The sequence below is a fragment of the Nicotiana tabacum genome, chromosome 17 (assembly GCF_000715075.1).
Source record: "Nicotiana tabacum cultivar K326 chromosome 17, ASM71507v2, whole genome shotgun sequence".
Lineage (NCBI taxonomy): Eukaryota > Viridiplantae > Streptophyta > Magnoliopsida > Solanales > Solanaceae > Nicotiana > Nicotiana tabacum.
In genome coordinates this window covers 56,030,707-56,054,959 of record NC_134096.1, presented here as the reverse complement: position 1 = coordinate 56,054,959, position 24,253 = coordinate 56,030,707, and the positions used below count along the sequence as shown (strand labels likewise).

The following is a 24,253-nucleotide window of genomic DNA, read 5'->3' as shown; positions in this document are numbered from 1 at the left end:
AAATCTGAGTGTGTGATACTAGGTGCACTGTATAACAACAATAATTATATATCAATCCAAATAAATTAAATCGATCCAAATAAATTACTAATTTCATAATAAGCTAAAGTTGACTAGATGAATCATTATTGGTATAATAATAAGTTGAAGTGGGCTATAGAATTTTCAGATCCAACATTTTGCATGCACAGTCTTTTTTTTTCCTCTCAAGTCCCACCTTAGTTACTTTTCCACCAACGAACTTTAACGGTGTTAGTCTTACCAGACTTCAATATTGTCTCTACTTGCTTTGCTGTTCTCACTATTTCCACTCAAAACTAAACGTTCCAATTGGATCTCCGCTTCCGATTTAAATGCTGCTTATAAATACTCCCAACAATATATCTTTCTCCCTCGTCTTCTCCAAACACAAATTTCCTGTGTCAACAAACCAAACACCCCCACAATTATCTCAGCCCTCTGCTTCAAGTACAAAGAAAAAATTAGCCTTGATCTCTTTTTCCAAATATTTGCGAAATACACAGCTCCAATTTATCTCTACCAACGAGAAAATGGTGAATTTCATGATGGATAAATATATTGTCCCCACTTTCTTTGTTTCTTTATTGGGGTTCCTTCTTCTTTATATTTTGCGACCTAGATTTAGAACTCCCTATTACAAGAAAAAAGACCCTAAATCCATCCAAAAATGTGAAACCCACAATGTGATTTCTAGCAATTTAACCAATGGTGAATGCAAATTGGAAAAAGGGTCCGATGCTGATATCATCATTGTTGGAGCTGGGGTTGCTGGTGCTGCTCTTGCTCATACCCTTGCCAAGGTCTATTCCTAATTTCTCTTATTGTCTGTTTTCTACTTACTGTTTTCATTTTTTAATTTCCAAGTTCCTTTTCCTAACATATTACTTATAGAAAAAAAAAATCTACCCTTTTTAAATTAAGAGAAGATTAATTCGTCATTTCTGAGAAAGCAAGAAAGAATTGGAAGAGTAAAAAGCACTAGATGATTTCGTCTCATCTGCCTAAGCTGAGTAGAGTTACCTGGTTTCTTTGCTGTTGGGAGGTAACAACCTAACATGTACTTGGTGGAATAATCTAGGTGGGTGCAAGCTTGCGGACACTGCCGTCATTAAAAAAAGAAAAAAGAAAAGGAAGTTATCTTATTGGTGATATTGTTGGTCTAGAAAGAGTGATGAAGAGTAACTTTTAGCTCTTTTCCAGAAGGTCTTTTGAATGTAAATTACTTGTATGCGTATACTTTTGATTATCAAGAGTTAGTTGGACTGACTTCCAGAGAAAAATTGGACTAGATTCATTCATTTTTCTTTTTGAAATTAAAATTCAGATGTCTGGAAACCATAGGAAAAGTATTATAAGTTGCAATTCCACTTATATCAAAATGGTGAAAGCAGACTTCTAGATGTTGGTTTAGATTCACTTAGTTTGAACCTTGGGAAGGGAAAAATGCCAAACTTTTCGGAAGAGGGAGTATTTTCTTTAGTCCAACATAATGATACTTTTAATTATCTTATCTTGATGGTAAGCATGGGTTTTTAATGGTATATGGTAAAACAGTAGGAGTCTGTAGATGTCATGGAAAATTTGGCATTTGATCCGTACAACTTGTTTTTTTGGTTTTGTTAACTGATTAGTCCACAAGCAGGACACAAGAAAATCTTTATCCTTTGAGCTTTTACCAACTGCCCAAGCCCCTAAACTTTTTATCCTTTTGGCCACTGTTGCAGGAAGGGCGAAAAGTTCTTGTACTTGAAAGGGATTTGACAGAGCCCGACCGGATTGTTGGCGAGTTGCTACAGCCTGGAGGTTATCTGAAATTGATTGAGTTGGGCCTTGAAGGTTTGTGTTTAAAAAAAAAAAAAAAAATTAAAACAAAGAGCTTACAATTGATCATTCTGTGATAGAGCTGGTAGGCGCAATACTAGATTTTACTATAAAATATGAAAAAGTTCTAGTTTTAACTGAACTATGGACAAATAATTCAGTTTTCAAGCTAAGTTTGGGTACTTGTTTTTGGTAGTGCGCTCTTGACCTTTTGCCATTGGGCTGCAGATTGTGTTGAGGATATTGATGCCCAGCGGGTGGTTGGATATGCTCTTTTCAAGGATGGGAAAAGCACAAACGTTTCCTATCCCTTGGAAAATTTCCATTCTGATGTGGCTGGGAGAAGCTTTCACAATGGGCGTTTCATACAAAAGATGAGAGAAAAAGCAGCTACTCTTCCCAAGTAAGCTTTCCCTATGCACTCTATTTATTGTAACTGATCTGCTCGACACGTTTCATGTTTTTAGTGATTCACTCCGTTATTGGTAATTATCCTTTTCCTTAACAAAATTGCAAATAATCAGCTGGCTGCTCTTTATTAAATTATGTACAGTGTACGATTGGAGCAAGGCACTGTAACATCCCTGATTGAAGAAAATGGATCCGTTAAGGGTGTCCAGTACAAAACGAAGGCTGGTCAAGAACTTAAAGCACATGCTCCTCTTACAGTAGTTTGTGATGGATGCTTTTCAAACTTGCGACGCTCGCTTTGCAACCCTAAGGTGAAATTAGAACCATTAAACATGTCATTTGATTTCTTTCTTTAATGTCATATGCATGCATCAGGTCAAGCAAAACAATATGCCTTCATATGCCTAGTGATATATGTGAATTGGGCTGAGTTTGGTATATTTAAATCTTGGAATCATTGTTAAGTGTGATTATTTATTGACATTTGCAGGTTGATATTCCCTCTTGTTTTGTTGGTTTGGTATTGGAGCTAGAGAATGATCAACTTCCATACCCAAACCATGGGCATGTTATTCTGGCAGATCCTTCGCCCATCTTATTTTATCCTATTAGTAGCACAGAAATCCGCTGCTTGGTCGATGTGCCTGGTCAAAAGCTTCCTTCTCTTGCTAATGGTGATATGGCAAATTATTTGAAGACTATGGTGGCTCCCCAGGTAGCTATAGTTTCCCTACATAGTACTAATTTTTTAAAACATCAGAATATATACTGCCGGTTACTAAGTCCATCGTTGTTTTTTCTACCTCATATATAACTTCTTGTTTCTGAAGATACATTTTTTATTCCTCCCGACATGCTTCTGTTATTGATCTATTGATTTATTCAGGTCCCACCTGAGTTACATGATGCGTTTATAACTGCAATTGATAAGGGGCATATTAGAACTATGCCAAATAGGAGCATGCCAGCTGCTCCGTATCCTACCCCTGGAGCTCTGTTACTTGGTGATTCTTTCAACATGCGCCATCCTTTAACTGGTGGGGGAATGACTGTAGCGCTTTCAGATATTGCAGTGTTAAGGAATCTTCTTAAGCCATTGAACGACCTGAATGATGCAGATGAGCTATGTAAATATTTGGAGTCCTTTTATACTTTGCGCAAGGTAAAGCTCCGGCTCTGTCCTCCGGTTTACTCTATTATCAGTTTTGACTGATTTGTTGTAATTATGTGTTATGGCTTATTTAGAAGAAAATTTGATTTCAGTTTCTTGATCAAGTGTAGGAGAAAGGACATATGCTTAATTATCATTAGCTAAAACATCCATATTCTTTTCTCTACTTTTAACTGCTTTATTCACGTTTTATGAACTGAAAAGTTGCATTTTAACGTGGCATGAGAAATTTTTTACCTGAAAGCTTCTCCAATCTCTACAGAAAATCATATTTTATATGAAGTGGAGTTAATGTCTTAAACATACGTCTCTATTTGATAGCTATTCCCTTGAAAAGAATACAAACAAATTAAACTGAAACACTGGATTGAAAAAATTGTTTCTTTTTATGACTTAATTAGCCTGCTACTCATTATTGTATTGATTTCCGTTTGCAGCCAGTGGCTTCAACAATAAATACTTTGGCTGGAGCACTGTACAAGGTATTCTGTGCTTCTTCTGATCAAGCGAGGAAGGAGATGCGAGAAGCATGTTTCGACTATTTGAGTCTTGGAGGTACTTGTTCAACAGGACCCGTAGCTCTACTCTCTGGTCTTAATCCTAGCCCGCTGAGCTTGGTACTCCATTTTTTTGCTGTGGCCATATATGGAGTTGGTCGTTTACTCGTTCCATTTCCTTCCCCAAAGAGATTGTGGATAGGAGCTAGATTAATCTCGGTATGTACCTGAATTCAAACTTTCTCCTCCATTGAATCTTTGCATGTGCTATGTTGCACTTCGTTCAAGTTGGAATGCCTGCATCCAGTGGCGGAGCCACCTTATACGAGTGACACCCCTTCGCGAGAAAAATACACTGTGTAGTTAGGTAAAAAAATAAATTATATGTATATATATTATGTATTGATTCCCCTTAATTTTCTGGTATGTTTACTTTTATATATTTTGATACCCCTTAACGAAAATTCTGGCTCCGCCACTGCCTGCATCATCGTTTTTCCTTCTGCAAAAGTGTGACTCGTTTTAATTTGGCGTGAATTCTCTTTTGCCAGGCTGCATCGGGCATCATATTTCCCATTATAAAAGCAGAAGGGGTCAGGCAAATGTTCTTCCCAACAACAATACCAGCATATCACAGAGCTCCTCCAGTAAACAAGGGGTCAGATGAAGCAAAAAAATAATTGAAGTTTTGTTCCATGAATAATTGAATCTCGGTATGCACTTGCTTTTTCGAAGCAAGAAATGTAAGTTCCAATCCCCTCCCAAAAAAAATAATAATAAATAAATAAAGAGAGACTACCATATTGTAGGCATATCATACCAATTAAGGAACCTCAAGTTCGTAGTAGTTGAAATCCAGTCCACTCTTTACCCTGTAAAATTGAACATTGTAGCCTTTTTATCTTTTAGACAGTACAATTCATACCTCAACAACTACGTTTCTATATTGTACATCACATTTATGTATTATCAGTTTGTTTAAAGTTTCCTTTTCGTTCTCAACTTCAAAATGTTCTTAAAAGATTGAATCTTCAATCCATAACAATTGTTTTATATTATTTTGGATCTCAGATAATTATTAACCCCATTAGAACCACTAATGTACTCATGAGGCGTTCAAAGAACCATGTAAGATGAGTTTTTTTAGTTCAAGTGGAAGTTAATTGATGAGTTAAGAGTAATGGACCCTTAAACTCTTAGTGCATATCTTGAAGGTTTTTGTGGGGCACTTAATAAAAGGTTTCACATGCCCTAATCTCCCTTCCTTTGCAACAAACAGAAGATTTGATTTTGTACTTCATTACAAAGGTTATTTTTGTTATATGACCATTTTTATATCGAACTAGTAAAAGCAACACATATATTAATGAATAAAACACAAAAGATTTTTGCAAGATCATTTTCTTCTGTTCAATTCGATTTTTTCCATCGTGAAGCGTACCGAAAAACACATGAAAGTTCAAAAGTTATTTTGCCAAGCAAGCATGATTGGTTTGTGCTACTTATGTAACGTTAACGAATAAAGCCTTGATATCTCATTTAGTAAAATGACTTGAATCTTTGTGTCCATACAACTCCTCATAAACTTTTTAATATGAGTTTGAAACTTTAATATTTGGGCTGATTTTTTATCATCAATTTTCAATAAAAAAGACGTCTGTGATTCCCACTACGTGTAATTTGTGTTAGGTATCATTTCCATCTGAAATTATTCCTTAATGTTTCAGGTATATTTACATCTGTCAATGCATTGTTTTAAATTAACTTAAGCCTAAATATTGGTATATTTATTCCAGTAATATTGAAATATAAGCTTTCGCTACATCACAATATGATTGAAATTGTATTATAATAAAGCAAATTAAGTAGGCTTTTGGTCATAAATTCCAAGATTTTTTTTTTCAAATTTGGAATTTCACTAAAATTTGATTTGAAGATGAAGTTGTATTTGGTTATAATTTTTGCAAATATTTGGATGTATTTTTTTCAAAATCATGAAACATGATTTATACCCCACAATTTGTAAAAGTATTAAAACCACCCTGACTTTATTATCCTACTTGAAACAAACAATCAACATGTTGATTGTTTAACTGTACGAACAATCTCTAATAGAAGTTGTAATGGCTCCTTCAGGTAAAAGTATAAATTGTAGGTCTCAACAGTGGATGTCAAAATAATATCCAAGGCTACTCAATCAGATGGTGGGTAGTTGTAGGTTTTACCTAGGTTTAATAACGGATTGAGATCCTTTTACAAATTTCAAAACATATAGGGTAAATTTGTAAACATAGAAATACCCACTTTCCAATTTTCCAATTGAAAAACAGGTCAGTTTTTCAAATTCGAAAATGTATTTTCAAGTTGGATTGGAAAAATTGTAAGAATTTCATAATCAAACATCGTTTTTAATTTATTTTTTTTTTGAAAAAAAGATAAAATCTCTTATGTCCAAACGGGGTCGCGGATCTAATAATTCGGACGATGCGGCAGAGCTAACAATTCTAACAAGGATACTAAAAGAAAACACAATAATACCACACATGAGATATCAGATATGAATCGTGCGACCTAAAATAATTTTTGAGCTACATTTGTGTTGCATTAGGAGGTCAAAGGGATATATTAAGCAATTCATTTATTATACAAAATATAAAAGGCCTTATTTTACTCCTATTTGCATGTATATTATTTCGATAAAGGAGATTTAATTTAATCATTTCGAATTATATAGCTCAGGCCCTGGCATATACAGGTAAGAATTTAGATTTCTAATGCAGTCTCTATATTAATTTCTTCTGTAGGATGCATTTAAGCTAGCTCAAGAAACATGAAGCTTTTGTCACAGTCACAAGAAAAAAGAAAAAAAGAAAAGAACTTACACAGCACAATGTTCTGCTTCAATAAAAAATACACAAAAGTTTTATGTGGATTAGGACATTAATCGTAATCAATCCTAGGAAAAACAGTCACCACCTAGTTTTAGATCTGAGTATCATGTCGTTTCTTGTCCCTTAATTAATTAAGCTTAAGGCAAAGCTTAATTAATTAATGTTGTGCGAAACCGAAGCACGATTTAAGCATCTGTCCATTAAATTCTAAAAACGTTCATTCGGTCAATCACACCCGAGTTAGATCCATTAAATGAGATATGCGTTTCAATATTTATTAACTTCGTATTACCTTAATTAATTATATCGGTTATTTTAGAGTCATAAGCCTTTGTTCGAAGTCAACCATTGACTTTATGGTCAATAACAAAAAATTCCACGATCATAATAAAATTACACACTTGGATCATGAACTGTTCCTCACTTGTATAAACCAAACCTCCCCACTAATAAATAAAATTAAATTGTGCTATACAGTCTTTAGAATTTATGAATTGCAGATTGTCTCTATCTTGAAAAGTTGAGCTGCTTTTAAAATTGTGAATTGGGTCTAAGCGCATCAAGCAGTGTGAATGCTCCTTATGTGCAAACCGAATTAAACTTATGCATAATTTTATTTTTGTAATTATATAATTTTCACTAATGCGAAATGCCAAGCTATTAGAAAGCGGAGATTGACTTGAACTCATTATTTTATAGGCTATTTCACTCAAATAATTAGAAATAAGAAACTACAATGTGGAAGAAGATTAATTTAGAATAAATTGAGAAAACAGTTTTTCTTTTTTGGCCCAACCTGAGGACAAGAAAAGATTGAGTGGCCGACACATAGTGAGGAGATGGGACAATGGGAGGGAGCAAATGGAGCAAGGGCACAGCCACTGGTCGTTACTTTTGGATGGAATTTTTTCTAAGTGTGACCATTGTTGTCTTCTTCATTTGCTTGTCGACATTATTAAGTTACATATTTTGTTCATCCGAAAAGAGTGAAAATATATCAAATACCATAATCGATATTCCTTTCAAATATCGATTTCTCAGAGAAAATTAATAACTAATTGTTAAGAAACACTAATCCTATGAGTCAGAAAATATTTAAGTACGTGTTGATGAATATTGTGACGCTAATCCAAGATTAAAAGTAAGATTTTTAAAACTTGTAATTTAAAATAAGCAACAAAGATTTGTGTGGATTGAATAATCCAGATAAAATAAAAAGTTTAAAGTTTATTTTTTTTTAAATAAGGAGTATGACATTTTTCTCTGGACAGACTAAAAAAAAAAATACACATTAAATTGGGACAGAGGAACATATTGTAGTGAAAAATTTATTTAACTTCTCTGTTAGTAATAATATTATATAAAATAGAAAAGAATAGTATTTGTTTTCTTATGTTAATTTAGAGTAGCAATAGTAGCATACTAACATCGGCAACATTAGCAGTACTATAACTAAGACACCACTTGTTATCTTTTTCCAAGTGTTTTTAACCAGGTATAGAAAATATATACTATATGGATGGGGACATTAGTTCTACTTTCTCGTTAAACCCTTGGACAAGTCGGTACCATTGAACCCCATATGTCCCTGACGTTCAATAAAACGATATAAGAGCGCGTTATATTATTATACATATCCCAGCACATGTACATGTACTTAAGTTACTAGTAATTGATTGTTTCATAATAAAGGAACAAAAAACAAAAACGGCTGAGTCAAAGTTTGAAAAATATGGTGAGTAATATTAATTGCTGATATGTTGTTTCTTCGTTACTAAACTCCTATATATATAGCTCACCCGGATATCTAGCACATAGCAACATACCATTCAAATACAACCCTTTATTCTTCTTTCTACTATTTTATATCTCTCAAACAATTATTTTTCAAGTGCTGACTTATTGCTTGGCCTAATAATTTTTGTTGGCCTTTTATTTCTTGGCACATTTACTTGAAGTTGTGAGATTTCAAAGACAAAAACATCAGAAAATATGAAGCTCCTATCGAAGAAAGTGATGTGTAACTCGCACGGACAAGATTCTTCATACTTCCTAGGATGGCAAGAGTACGAGAAGAACCCATACGATGAAACTCGGAATCCTAAAGGAATAATCCAGATGGGTCTTGCAGAGAATCAGGTTAGATAACAGTAATTAACACATTAATTTGTCCATTATATATGCACTGCACCTCTCCCTATTGCTGATTATCGGGTTTATGCCTTTACTTTTTGTTTTGACTTGGAATTTACGTGAACGTTTTCATGTGCAGCTCTCTTTCGATTTACTAGAGTCATGGCTTGCTCAAAACCCAGATGCAGCTGGATTTAAGAGAAACGGAGAGTCAATATTTAGAGAGCTTGCCCTATTTCAAGATTATCATGGCCTTCCAGCTTTCAAAAACGTACGTCTCTACTCCACTAATTAATTTAAATACTACATTAATTAAGTGTGTATGCATTATTAATTATGTGTGCATGTATCTTTTACAAAATAGTCTCACATTTTTTTGTTTACCATATGCAGGCATTGGCTCAATTCATGGCAGAAATAAGAGGGAACAAAGTGAGCTTTGATTCAAACAAGCTTGTACTAACAGCCGGCGCCACTTCTGCAAATGAGACACTCATGTTTTGTCTCGCCGACCATGGCGATGCTTTTCTCCTTCCTACTCCATACTACCCTGGGTACGTTAGTAATCCTTTGCTCCTAACGTAGATTTTACTATACTACTATTCACATTTTTTCTAAAACGAAAAGTATGTTCTTTACTAATTATGGTATTATTGTATTGTGTAATGCAGATTTGACAGAGATCTAAAATGGAGAACGGGGGCTGAGATTGTGCCAATAGAATGCACGAGTTCTAATGGCTTTAGAATAACAGAATCCGCTCTTGAAGAAGCTTACCAAGAAGCCAAAAGACGAAACCTTAGAGTTAAAGGAGTTCTTGTGACAAACCCTTCAAACCCATTGGGCACAACATTAAGCAATCAAGAAATTCAACTCCTTTTAACCTTTATTTCTACAAAAAACATCCATCTCATTAGCGACGAAATCTATTCTGGTGCTGTTTTTAACTCGCCTAGCTTCGTTAGTGTCATGGAAATACTAATAGAAAACAACTACATGAACTCCGAAGTATGGGATCGAGTTCACATTGTCTATAGCCTTTCAAAAGATTTAGGTCTCCCAGGGTTTCGAATTGGTGCCATTTATTCCAACGACGAATTAGTTGTCGCTGCAGCCACAAAAATGTCCAGTTTCGGATTAATTTCATCCCAAACTCAGTACCTTCTCTCGGCCATGCTCTCTGACAAAAAATTCACAAAAATGTATATCTACGAAAATCAAAAGAGGCTCAAGAAAAGACATGAAATGCTAGTTCAAGGTCTTCAAAATGCTGGAATTAGCTGCCTTGATAGCAATGCTGGCTTGTTTTGTTGGGTTGACATGAGACATCTCTTAAGATCAAATACTTTTGATGCAGAAATTGAATTATGGAAGAAAATAGTGTACAACGTTGGACTAAATATTTCCCCTGGATCCTCGTGCCATTGTACAGAACCGGGGTGGTTTCGTGCATGTTTCGCTAACATGTCCGAGGATACGCTAAACCTCGCCATACAACGTTTGAAGGCTTTTGTTGATTCTACCAATAACAACATCCAAAATCACCACCAGTCAAGTTTGAGTTCAAAGAAGAAGTCATTCTCCAAGTGGGTTTTTCGACTATCCTTTAATGACGGCCGTCAAAGAGAACGATAATCATGTCTGAACATTTCCTTGTCTCACAGGCGGATTAAGAATCTTGAATTTACGGTTTCTGAGGGTTCTGTGTAAATTATATATGTATACTGATGGATTTCTTAACATAAATATAGGATCTCGGCCAAAATTATTGGGTTTTGCCAACCCATAGCTAGAACGCTAGCCCCGTTGCCTAGATGATTTTTTATCTCAACGTTTAGATGTTGAGTTTGATCCCAAAATCCTTTTGTATCATATTAACACTTTGTGTTTTATAATTTTTAATGTAGAAGGTGCAATCGGTCCATTTGATGGACGAGAAGTGCTTTTTCATTTTGTAAATCTGCATCAAATCTTGTCAAAATGTTCAACTAGTTCCATAACCTCTTAAATTTTCTTGAGATAAATGAATTATTTATATCACATGGTCGTGAGGATCAGTATTGATATTGTTAGGATCGGAAACTCGGGTAGTGCGGAATTTAGCCAAATAATGGTATAATGACGATAACAAAGATAATGGAAGTTGATAACAACGGCAATTAAAATATATAAAGAATACACAAATTTAACGTGGTTCGGTCAAAGTGACCTACGTCCACAAACGGAGAAGAACAATTTCACTATACCAACAAGAGTACAAAAGAGAGTACAAAATTAGAGTAAATACTCTAATTAATCTCAAATATCCTAAGAAAATAACCTCACAAGATCACTCCAAAGAAAGGGTTCACACAAGTGCTTCCTAACATTCAACTCTCATACAAAACACTCTTAGCAAAGGAAGAATGGAAGAAACAAGAAATGAAGACTGAAGTCTTGTTGGTGTGTCTAAAATGAACTAATGTCCTTCTCTTTTATAGGCAAAAAAGTCTTTGCCTCTTAGTTGTAAAAGAAGAGATACAACTTGTGCAAATGATGTCCACCACACAATGCAATATTTTTGGGTCCCAAAAAATATTGTCAACAAAGTCTACACTTTTCAAAGATGCTTATACTTATGTGAGATAGACTTCATTAGCCAAAATATTGGACATAATTACAAATTTCACCTTGGCCTAATTTTGGCTGATATAGTAAATTTGCTCCACCCTCTCCGCAAAAGCCCCAATGGGCATATGTCAAAATTTAATGCCATCAAAATCAGACAAGTTGTCTGATACCAAAACTGTAGTAGGGCCTATAACAGTGGATCCCAATAAAGTATACAACGAACCAGATCTATGTGCTTTCATGATCACAAGAGCACCATGAGAAATTTTCAGAACTCCACCTTCACATGCGTACTTGCACCCAAGAGATTCTAGAGTGCCCAAAGAGATAAGATTTTTCTTCAAGTCAGGAACATGTCTAACATCGGTAAGAATTCTCACCACATCATCGTGCATTTTGATTCGAACTATATCTTTTCCAAAAACTTTGCAGGCAACATTGTTACCCATCAAGACAACTCCACCTCCAATAGATTCATATGTGATAAATAAATCTCGATTGGGACACATATGATAAGAACAACCCGAATCTTAAATTCACTCATTGTTAGATTTGAAACTATTATTAGTTGCTAAAAAAATAGTTCTCTCAGTCTCATCAGCATCTACACTTGCTCCGGCGGTGTCAGTAGTTTTGTGCTCATTTTTCCTTTCCTTATGCTTTTCTTTATTGTTCAGCGTATAACATTCAGATATAATGTGACCTTTCTTATGACAATAGCGACGCTCTAAATTATTGTATCTGGATATGGAGTCAGATTTGCCCCTAACAAACAAGCCAACTTTCGCTTGAGTTCCACTAGCTTCCCGAGTAATATTACTATTTATCTGTTCCTTTGATTTTAAGATAGATTTAATATACTTATAAGAGATATTATCCTTTGCATAAAGCAAATATCTCTTATATGCTTAAAAGATAGGGGTAGAGAACAAAACAGTAACATGGCTTGATCCTCATCTTTAATTTCAGCATCTATATTACTCAAATCTATAAGAATGGAATCAAAGGTGTCAAGATGAGAGAGAATAGAAGTACCTTCACCCATATGAATTGTATAAAGCTTCTGTTTCAGGTAAAGTCTATTTTCCACCGTCCTCTTCATATATAAGGTTTTAAATTTTTTCCACATACCTTTGGCTGTGGTTTCTACAGAAACTTCACGTAAAACCTCATTTGAGAGATTTAAAATGAAACCTGCTTTTGTCTTTTTGTCTATGACGGCAAACTCCTCATCCGTCATTTTATCCGGCTTCTTCTCCTTTCCTTGCAATGCCAAATCTAAGCCATCCTGAATTAGGATAGCCTCCATCTTTAATTGCCATATTCCGAAGTTTGCACTTCGATCAAATTTCTCAACATAAGTCTTTGTTAAAGTCATATTGGCTACTGAAATAAACTCGGTTAGATCCGGCTCTGAAACCAATTTGTTAGGATCGGGAACCCGGGTAGTGCGAAATTTAGCCAAACAATGGTATAATGACAATAACAAAGATAATGGAAGTTGACAACAACAACATTTAAAACATATAAAGAATACACAAATTTAACGTGGTTCGGTCAAAGTGACATACGTCCACAAACGGAGAGGAGCAATTTCACTATACCAACAAGAGTACAAAAGAGAGTACAAAATTAGAGTAAATGCTCTAATTAATCCCAAATATCCCAAGGTAATAACCTCACAAGATCACTTCAAAGAAAGGGTTCACACAAGTGCTTCCTAACACTCAACTCTCATACAAAACACTCTTAGTAAAGGAAGAAAGGAAGAAACAAGAAATGAAGACTCAAGTCTTGTTGGTGTGTCTAAAATGAACTAATGACCTTCCCTTTTATAGGCAAAAAAATCTTGGCCTCTTAGGTGTAAAAGAAGAGATATAACTTATGCAAATGATGTCCGCCACACAATGTAATATTTTTGTGTCCCAAAGAATATTGTCAACAAAATCTACACTTTGCAAAGATGTTTATGCTTATGTGAGATGGACTCCATTAGCCAAAATATTGACCATAATTACAGATATTAAAATGGATTGTTCTCTCGACGCATGTCTATTTGATTCATTTTTAAGTTGTTGAATCCGGGTATTACATTGACGACCATACGGTAGCAGGATACAAAATAGAGTCAACAGACAAATGTGTTTGGTTTTGTCCATAGCACTTAGCAGCTGGTTTGAAGGATGTGTTAGAGTTCCAAAAGTTCTCCTTTAGTGGCCGTGAAAATGGGATAAAGGGAAAACCCAAACCATGTCTCTTCGACCCAAAAGAAAAAGATGAATCGATAAAGGGCGAATAATTAAGTCAAGTACTTGCTATGCTACTTTCTAGAGATAAAATCACGAACTACGCAAGTTGATAAAAGTTGATATAGGTAGCGAATTCAGAATTAAAAGTTAGGAATTTTCAGAAATTACTATAGTTAAGTGGCTATTAACTTACTATAATTACAATATATGTATTTACTTTTTATAGCTAATATTTTGTTGCTACCCGGCTGTATTTGATGTATTCACGGTTCTATATTCATAAATACAATCATGTAATTCACCTAATAAGTAAGGAGTGCATCTATATAATAACGGACAGAGCAATCGATTAACGTGTATCACTCCTAAACTATCTCAATCCAATCAATTCAAACACGTCTCATTATCATGCCATAATTAGAAGATTTTTTCGGACGTATAACAAAAAAACAAAGCGTTGTATATTGTATCATAAAGTGAATACATGACATGGATATATACAATAAGTATAGGTATACATCTATACATTTTTTTTATTTAATCCATCCACCCAGGCTGTCACAACCCAAAACCCATAATTGGTCGTGATGGCGCCTAACTATGCTGCTAGGCAAGCCAACGCGAGAACCTCCAATTAAATATCCATTTTAAATTTATAAAATCATGATTTTAATTAAATAAATAGAATAAAATCTAGCACTCACACTACAAAAAAAAAACCGGCTTTAGCGACGGATGAAATTTCGTAGCTAAATAGTATATTTCTGTCACTAAACAGGTTTAGCAACGGAATAGCGACGAATTTGCGTCCGTCGCTAATTTGCTCGTAGCTAACCCCTTAGTAACGAAAAAATTGAATACGTTGGTAAGTTAGCGACGAATTAGCTACGGTTCGTATCTATTGCTACGATCCGAAAATTTGGTAAATAAATGCACAAGTTTCTATGATCATAGAAACCCGTACATTTATTTACCAAATTTTCGAATATAAATAAATTATAAAGTGAAGTGATAATAATAATGTGAAATAAAATAATGAACATCCACTAGGAACTCCCAAAATTTGGTGTCACAAGAGCATCAACATCTACTAGAACAATACAACACTACCACAACATGTGTCTGCAATATAAAATAGACAAGATATAATAACTAAATAAGATGGAGACTCCATGTGGTGCGAATCATAGCATAGAATGCAGCTCACCATAAGGTCCCCTCAGCAGTTGCGCCAAGATGACCACATAATGCACATGCCTTAGTACTTGCACATTCAATGCAAAAGTGTAACGTGAGTACGTAAATCAACGCGTACATAATAAGTATCTAGCCTTATCCCGAAGTGGTAGTGACGAGTGGTCGACATTGACACTTACAAATGGTCTAATATATCAAATATAATAAGGTAGACAAGTATGAAATATGGTAAGTAAATAATGAGAACAAATATAGTCAAATAATACAGTCTACAACTGAACAGTGAACACAAAGTCCTCAATTATCAGATACCTCATCAAATGGAATACGTAACGGTCAATACCAAATCAACGGTCACATATCATGTCAGAAAACTCATGAGTACGCAGACTCCTTATCAAGTATTTCGCACGCTTCTGCCGAGATGAGCATCCCAATCCCATAAGAGTGTTTCATAGAACTGCCGAGTCGAACGGCCTGATCCCATAAGAGTGTGATACATAATCCTGCAGAGGCGAACGACCTGATCCCACAAGAATATGTTACTCTACTGAGGCGAACGACCCGATCCCATAAGAGTGTGTTACATGATACCACGAAGGCAAACGACCCGGTCCCCATAAGAGTGTGTCACATGATACCGCCGAGGCGAACAGCCCAATCCCATAGAATATGAAAATTTGACGGGTCACTGACCCACTCATGAATATACATGTGAGTTTTAAAATTCAAGAAAAACTATCGGACGAATACGCACAACGCAGAAGAAATCAGTAAAGGAAAGTACAATTTCCATGGCTAATTAAATAGCTCGTCAAGTATATAAAATAGCAAATCCGATACTCTACGTGAGTCTAGTCTCAGCCTAAATGGAAACTAAAGCATTTAAATAGTAAAGAATAACTCAAATAGTACAATTAAAGCATGGCGTGAGTCTAAGTCTACTCGGACATAATCAAGAATTCTAGCAAACACATGGACACTCGTCACCTTATACGTGCGTAGCTCCCACAACATGTAGCATATAATAAATATAATACCTACGAGATAAATTCCCTCTCAAACTAATCAAATAATGTACAAACCAATCAAAATATACCCCAAATACTCGTAAATTTAATAATTTATAACAATTTCCAGCTCCGCTCGAAAAGTCAACATAGTCATACCCGAGCCCACATGCCGAATTCTAAAAATTATCAAAAATAAATATTACCCATAACTTATATAGTCTATATCCAGAAAATCATCCAATTTCATCTGCGAATTAACCCTCTAATTAAGGATTTACCATTTCTCAATTTTAGGGCTCAAAACCCCAATTTCTACAATCCATATACGGATAAAAATAATAATCAACAAAAATAATCATGAAAAATATTAAAATAAAGGTCAAATATTTACCCCCTTGTTGAGACGAGAACATTTCCGTGAAAATCACCTCAAACAGAGCTCTAGAACTCAAGATATGCTCAAAATACTAAAATACTCGGTTTAAAATACTACCCAAATGATTTTTGTTCATCGCCTTTGCAGGAGACCTTCGCATTCGTGAAGAGCAATGTTTTTGCGTTGCTGGTCAATCTAAAAATCCTTCTTCGTGTTCGCAGAACCTCTCTCACGTTCGTGAAGAACAAAAGTGTCACGACCCAAAATTTCCCACCAACGGGACCATGATGGCGCCTAACATTTCACTTGGTAGGCAAGCCAACGTTAGAGAATCATTTACCAATTTCTTATTTCCATTCAGTAATTAACATTAATTAACTACAATAAAATATAACCAGTGCGGAATATCATAAATCTATATTAACTACCACCACCCGGATCTGGAGTCTCAATTCACGAGCATTCTAGTACAACAGGTAATAGTCTGAAAGAAATACAACTTTCTGAACGAAAGAAAACAGAAAGACATAAAGGATAGACGGGGACTTCAAGGTCTGTGAACGCCGACAGATCTACCTTGAGTCTCCGGACAGCGGACTAGTAGTAAATCTCGATCAACCTGAGCCGGTATCAAAATCTGTACAGAAAGTGCAGAGTGCAGCATCAGTACAACCGACCCCATATACAAGTAAGTGTCGGACCTAACCTCGGTGAAGTAGTGACGAGACTAAGACAAGACACCCACATATAACCTAAACAGTATAATCATGCTAGAGGCAATAACAATAAGTAAAACAATAATGCAGAAATAATGGGAGGGGAACATACAGTGGGGGAATACAACATAAAGAGTGAGAATAATGAAAGGACATAATTAAATCAAAAATCCTTAAATGAATTGAGCAATCAAGACAGCAAGGAAAACTGCACGGCATCACCCTTCGTGCTTTTACTCTCAACCTCACCAAATAACAAATAAGACTGTACGACATCACCATTCGTTCTTTTACTCTCTTCCTCACAATATAAATAAATTATCCATGCCATCACCCTTCGTGCTTTACACTTAAATTATGCACGACATCACCCTTCGTACTTTACACTCTTCCTCACAATATAATTAAATTATGCATGGCATCACTCTTCGTGCTTTTACTCTCTTCCTCACAATTCACCGAATCAATAACAACGGATAGGGAGTAGTTTCACAAGAAATCAATATTTCATAAATGATTACTTTCACAATTTAACATCTCAACCTCGAATCAATATTCATAATTTTATCGACCTTGGTGGAACCTAGGGGTGTTCAAAACCGAACCAAAACCGAAAACCGAACCGAAACCGAAGCTTAATGGCTTATTGATATCGGGTTAACGGCTTAACGGACGGGGAACAGATTAATTTTTTTTTATTAACGGCTTATCGGTTTGGGGGCGGATTATTCAATTTTCTTAACGGATAATCCGTTAACCCATTAAGAATATTAAGAATATATATATATATATATTAAATATAAAAAACCCTTCCACTTCTTCCAGTACTCCATCTCTAAGTTCTAACGCCTTATTCCTAAATAATCAGAACCCTTACGTACTATGCATCAGAAGATCCCAAGTTTGGCTTAGCTTAGCTTATTCTCCCACCCTACAACAAGATTGTTTAAGCTGCTGTCTATGGTTCACCTCTGCTTTTATTTTTTAAAACTAATGCCTGCTGTCTATGTTTAATAGAAGAACAATAGTGTTGTGCCACAACTTTTTTCACTCTACAACACATGACACACTACATCATTCTTATGTAGGCGTTAACAGACATGTATGTATGGACTCAATGTGTAATTTTCTATTCTGAATTTGTATGCTAGGCGGTCAACAAACAATTAATGAATGCAATATAGATTGAATTAGGCCGATAAACCGCCCAATAACCGCCCGATAAGAGCTAAACCGTTACCAATCCGCCCGATATCTTATTGGGTGGCTAGCAGATTAATACATTTAAAATCCGATAACCGTTAAGCCAAACCGTTAAGAGTAATTAACCGCCCAATCCGCCCGATAAGCAGCCCTAGTGGAACCGGATACAATTCTTCCAACATTTCAACAACAACAATAAGCATGGATAGCAAGATTTAAGACTACAAATTTGCAAGAAATGGAATTTCACTTGCATGCTATGACTCAACCACAACGTATAGATGCTCGTCACCTCAACTATACGTCGTATTCAACAACAAAACACGTAGAAAATGCTCATACAATACCTATTCCCTCAAACCAAAGTTAGACACAACACTTACCTCGCTCTGAAGGCCACTTAATTCTCAATCACAACTTTTCCTTTGGAATTTACCTCCAACCCACTCGTATCTATTCAAAAATGACTCAATAGTATCAAATATTGTTAAAGGAATCAATTACATTGCATAAATCTAGATTTCCTAAATTTCCCCCCAAAAAGTTAAAAATCGACCCCGGGCTTGCTTAGTCAAAACACGAGGTTCGGACCAAAATCCATTCACCCATTCACTCCCGAGCCCAAATATACAATTGGTTGTGGAATTCGACCTCAAATCGAGGTCTAAATTTCCAAATTCCCGAAATCCCTAGTTTCTACCCTAACCCCTAATTCTATCATAAAAACTCTAGATTTTCGGTTAAAAATTAAAGAAATGTAATGGGTAATTGAAAGAAAATGGTTTAGAATCACTTACCAATACTTTGGGGAAGAAAATGACTCTTGAAAATTGCCTCTACCCGTTTGGTTCTTGAAAATGTTGAAGAAATGGCTCAAACCTGTGTTTGGAGTCTGTTTTAAGCCACTGGATAGCCTTCATCGTGTTCGCGAGAGGCCTGTCACGATCGCGATGCACAGCAGCCTAAGGCCTTTGCGTTCGCGAGTCTTCCTACGCGTTCGCGTAAGGCAACTCCCCTTAGCCTTCGCATTCGCGACCCAGTGGACGCGTTCGCGTAGAAGAACATGACCAACCCTCCCCCAGGTCCCCAAGTGCTTCGCATTCGCGATGGTCAGGTCGCGTTCGCGAAGGGTAAATCCCCCATCACTTCGCATTCGCGACCAGGCCTTCGCGTTCGTGAAGAAGAAGTCTCAGCCTCACCAGTTTACTCTTCGCGTTCGCGAGAGGATCTTCGCGAACGCGAAGAAGGATATGCCAGACACCAGAATCTGCAGAAACCAGATTTTCCCAAGTCCAAAACATTCTGTGGCTTATCCGAAACTCCCCCGAACCCTAGGGGCTCCAAACCAAACATGCACACAAGTCTAAAAACATCATACAAACCTGCTCGCGCGATCAAATCGCCAAAGTAACACCTAGAACTACGAATTTAGCACCAAATCAAATGAAATTCTCAAGAATACTTTAAAATTCATATTTTCAACTGGACGTCCGAATCACGTCAAATCAACTCCGTTTCTCACCAAATTTGACAAACAAGTCTTAAATATCATAATGAAACTGTACCGGGCTCCGGAACCAAAATACGGACCCGATACTAACAATGCCAAATATCGATCAATTCTTAAAAATAATTAATTTTCAGACTTTTAATTTTCATCAAAAATTCATAACTCAAGCTAGGGACCTCCAAATTCGATTCCGGGCATACGCCCAGGTCCCATAATTCGATACGGACCTGCCGGGACCGTCAAAACATGGATTCGTGCCCGTTTACCAAAAATGTTGACCAAAGTCAACTAAAATCAACTTCCTGGAAACCTGTTTGGGCTGCGCACACAAATCGACGAAGGTAAAAATGAGATTTTTAAGGCTTAAGAGCACAGATTCGAGTTCTAATGCATAAGATGACCTTTTGGGTCATCACAAAAAGTTTCCACCAAAAACTAACAATCGTTTCCGACACGGAAATGGGCATAACTCTCTCATACGACCTCAGAATTCAACGATTCTTGTTGAAATGGTTCCGTAATTATGATACAGATATAATGGTTCAATATATTCTCAAATAAAAAGTCGTTTGATCAGTATAGTACCCTTTATGCCCAAAGAAACGACGTCGAAACATCAAATAAGAGTGTGACACAACCCAAACACATCTGAAACACACCCAAGGCCCCCCGGATCCGGTCCAATCACACAAACCAATCCCAAAATATAATACGAACCTATTCAAGGACAAAAATCACACTAAACAACATCAAAATTATGAATCGCACATCAATTCAAGCCTAATGAGATAATAAACTTTTAAACTTCTAAAACTAATGCCAAACCATACCAAATCAACCCGGAATGACCTCAAATGTTGCATGCAAGTCCCAAATGACACAACTGACTTGTATTAACTCCCGAAAGCATAATACGTATCCAATATCAACAAAGTCAACTCTCGGTCAAACCAATCAACCTTCTAAACCTTTAATCTTCCAACTTTTGCCATAAAGCATCAAATCAATCTACGGACTTCTAAATCTAAATCCAGACATACGCCTAAGTCTAAAATTATCATACGGACCTAACGAAACTGTCAAAATTGCAATCCGAGATCGTTTACCTAAATGTCAAACCTTGGCCAACTCTTCAAACTTAAAGTTTTCGAATTGAGAATTATTCTTCCAAACCAACTCCGATCTTCCCAAAAATTTAATCCGACTACACGTGCAAGTCATAAATACATGAAGTGAAGCTACTCAAAGTCTCAAACCGCCGAACGACATGCTAGAGCTCAAAATGACCGGCCAGGTCGTTACATTCTCTCCCACTTAAACATACGTTTGTCCTCGAACGTGCCAAGAACCGTTCCAGATTTGCCCAAAATATCTGTTTAACACCTCGTGCACCTACTCGTGCCACCACAACCCATATGAGCTCATCAGCTCAAGCCAGATTGAAGATCCTTCCTGCTACCTTAGCCCACAAGCCTTGGCACCAAATTCCAGCATCCAAAATTCTCTACCAGGTATGATTCTAACATACGTACGTTGTATCAATCCCAACATGCTATACCAAAACATGATCACACACCCATGCTGAATTCACACAATGCACTGCATTATTAGCTGTCACGAACCAAATCCCATAATAGGCCGTGATGGCAGCCAACCATGCAGCTAAGCAAGCCAACGCAGGAACCTCCACTTAACTATCCATTTTAAAATTTTCAAATCATGATTTTCATTAAATAAATAGAATGAAATCTAACACTCATAGAAACATATGCTTTTATTTACTAAATTTTTGAATATAAATAAATTATAAAGTGGAGTAATAATAGTAATGTGAAATAAAATAATGAACATGTCACGACCCAAAAATACACCACAAGTGTCGTGATGACACTTAGTCTCTAAGACTAGGTGAGCCGATTATAATAACAATTCAAGCCTTTTTTTTGAAATTCAATACAAGTGTCAAAAACCAACAACATAAATATTCAAACAACCTCCCAAGATTGGTAATACTGAGTCACAAACTCTAACTAAATATATGCAATGATCTCAAGGATCGAATATATAATACTGTTCGAATAAGAGTTGACAGTACAATAAAATGGAAAGACTCCAAGGGGTTGCGACAACCAAGCAACCCTACCTTGAATCCTTGCGATCACACTCTAATCTCTACCCGAATCCGATATCTCCAATATTCGGGCTCTGCACAAAAATATGCAGAAGTGTAGTATGAGTACACCATAGTCGGTAACCAGTAAGTATCAATACTAACCTCGGTGGAGTAGTGACGAGGTACCATCAAGACACTCACTAGTCAAATAACCTGTGCAACATAGCATAAAAAAATAATAGAAATACAAATAGCAGTGATAACAACAAAAATCAACTGGTGATATAAACAGTAAGTCATCAAGAATACCATAGATATTGCCCAAACGAATAATGACACACAAGCACAACCAATTAATTGAGTCCTTCAAAATATACATCTTTTATCTACAATTTTTTCGAATAGAAATCTTACGAATATAATACTTTCAAATAAATATCTTACCAATATAATTCTTTCAAATAAAATATCTTTCGAATATAATTCCTCAAATAAATATCTTTCGAATATAATTTCTGAAATAAATATCTTTAGAATATAAATCTTCAAATAAAACCTTTCAAGTATAATTCTTTCAAATAAACTCTTTCGAATATAATCCTTTTAAATAAAATACCTTTTGAATATAATTCCTTCAAATAAACATCTATTAAATATAATCCTTTCAAATAAGTATCTTTCGAATAAAATTCTTCAAATAAAATCTTTCGAATAAAATTCTTTAAATAAAATCTTTCGAATATAATTCTTTCAAATAAAAGTCACCATGTGACACCTCATTTCAAAATCATAAAAATTACGGGTCTCAGCCCACTTTAATATTTTCACAGCACCCCGTGCCCATATCTCTATCACAACTGCACGGACAACTCACGTGCCCATAGTATCATCCTTTACTCACAGCACCTTGTGCCCACATTTCATATCATAAATGCACGGATAATTCACAAGGCAAAAGACATAATAATATAAAGAAATCACTAAGAAGTGAACAATGAGGAATTTCAGCAAGGAAACAACACAACAAATAGAGGTAAACAACAGGGGAGCTCCCGAGGTATCGCCTCGTAAACCCAAAAGTAAATGCTCAATAGGGGGATCTCCCGAGGTACCGCCTCGTAGCCCCAGAATAAATATGCAAGATAGGGGGATCTCCTAAGGTACCGTCTTATAGTACCAAAGTAAATATGCAAGACATGGGGATCTCCCGAGGTACCGCCTCGTAGCCCCAGAATAAATATGCAAGATAGGGGGATCTCCCAAGGTACCGTCTTATAGTACCAAAGTAAATATGCAAGACATGGGGATCTCCCGAGGTACCGCCTTGTAGTTCCAAAGTAAATATACAAGACATGGAGATCTCCCGAGGTACCGCCTCGTAGCCCCAAAGTAAATATACAACCAGGGGAATCTCCCGAGGTATCGCCTCGTAGTCCCAAAGTAAATATGCAACAACAAAGACGGAAGAATAACTCAGCAAGAACAACCTCTTCTTAAATCCAAATTTCTGATAAATATATTAACGTCTTCATTTAAACTTATTTAATAATTATTTGCAGATGGAAAAAATACAAAGTGTAATTATTTTCAAAAAAATTCAACTCAACCAGCACATAGAATCCACATAAAAATCAAAGTAGAAATCACACCAAATTATCATAACAAACATATTCGACAAACAAAGAACGAGGCATGACAAATAAGGATTTAATAAGTGCCAGCAAAATTTCTAATTTAATACTTAAAAATTCCTACGACTTTAAACACATATAATTTACACATATAAGCCCGAGTACGTACTCGTCACCTCGCGTACACGGCTTTCACATTACACAAAAAGCACCTACGACTCAATGCCTAAGGGAAATTTCCCCTACACAAGGTTAGGCAAGATACTTACCTTTTTGAAGTTAAGGCCGATATTCCAAAATAGCCTTCTTGCTTGAATTGATCTCCGGACCACTGAAATCTATCCAAATTAATTGTATAACTTCATTAAAATTCATCGGAAATAATTTCGGATAATAAAACATCGATTTAGAATTTTGCGTTAAAACGTCAACCAAAAGTCATCGCGGGGCCCGTCTCTCTGAACCCGATAAATTTTTTACGAAATTCGTATACCCATTCCGATACGAGTTCAACCATACCAATTTTATCAAATTTCGATAATAAATCGTCTTCCAAATATGGAATTTTTGTTTTTAAAACGTTTTACAAAAAATCCAATTTCCTCCATTAAAACTCGAATTAAATGATTAATATAACCATGGATTTATGAAATATAAACACTTTAGAATGTAGAACACTTACCCCAGTCG

At 35.8% G+C, this 24,253-nt stretch overlaps 2 protein-coding genes across 2 annotated transcripts; both read left to right on the top strand.

Moving 5' to 3' along the window:
• Positions 1–338: 338 nt before the first annotated feature.
• Positions 339–4,923, top strand: LOC107761131 (squalene epoxidase 3). The gene is made up of 8 exons (XM_016579303.2): positions 339–821; positions 1,746–1,857; positions 2,071–2,245; positions 2,396–2,564; positions 2,744–2,968; positions 3,140–3,415; positions 3,862–4,140; positions 4,473–4,923. Exons 1-8 carry the CDS (start codon positions 354–356, stop codon positions 4,599–4,601), a joined length of 1,833 nt encoding a protein of 610 aa, XP_016434789.2. The 5' UTR covers positions 339–353; the 3' UTR covers positions 4,602–4,923.
• Positions 4,924–8,621: 3,698 nt separating this feature from the next.
• Positions 8,622–10,919, top strand: LOC107761132 (1-aminocyclopropane-1-carboxylate synthase 3). Its single transcript, XM_016579304.2, has 4 exons — positions 8,622–8,951; positions 9,085–9,216; positions 9,339–9,499; positions 9,617–10,919. Exons 1-4 carry the CDS (start codon positions 8,805–8,807, stop codon positions 10,578–10,580), a joined length of 1,404 nt encoding a protein of 467 aa, XP_016434790.2. The 5' UTR covers positions 8,622–8,804; the 3' UTR covers positions 10,581–10,919.
• The last annotated feature ends 13,334 nt before the right edge of the window (positions 10,920–24,253 follow it).

Excerpts from the sequence above, each read along its gene's own strand:
- LOC107761131 (XM_016579303.2), top strand. The coding sequence starts at position 354 with ATGCTGCTTATAAATACTCCCAACAATATATCTTTCTCCCTCGTCTTC. Across the intron at positions 822-1,745 it reads TTGCTCATACCCTTGCCAAG|GAAGGGCGAAAAGTTCTTGT; the intron begins GTCTATTCCTAA and ends CCACTGTTGCAG. Across the intron at positions 4,141-4,472 it reads TAGGAGCTAGATTAATCTCG|GCTGCATCGGGCATCATATT; the intron begins GTATGTACCTGA and ends CTCTTTTGCCAG.
- LOC107761132 (XM_016579304.2), top strand. The coding sequence starts at position 8,805 with ATGAAGCTCCTATCGAAGAAAGTGATGTGTAACTCGCACGGACAAGAT. Across the intron at positions 8,952-9,084 it reads TGGGTCTTGCAGAGAATCAG|CTCTCTTTCGATTTACTAGA; the intron begins GTTAGATAACAG and ends TTTCATGTGCAG. Across the intron at positions 9,500-9,616 it reads CCTACTCCATACTACCCTGG|ATTTGACAGAGATCTAAAAT; the intron begins GTACGTTAGTAA and ends TGTGTAATGCAG.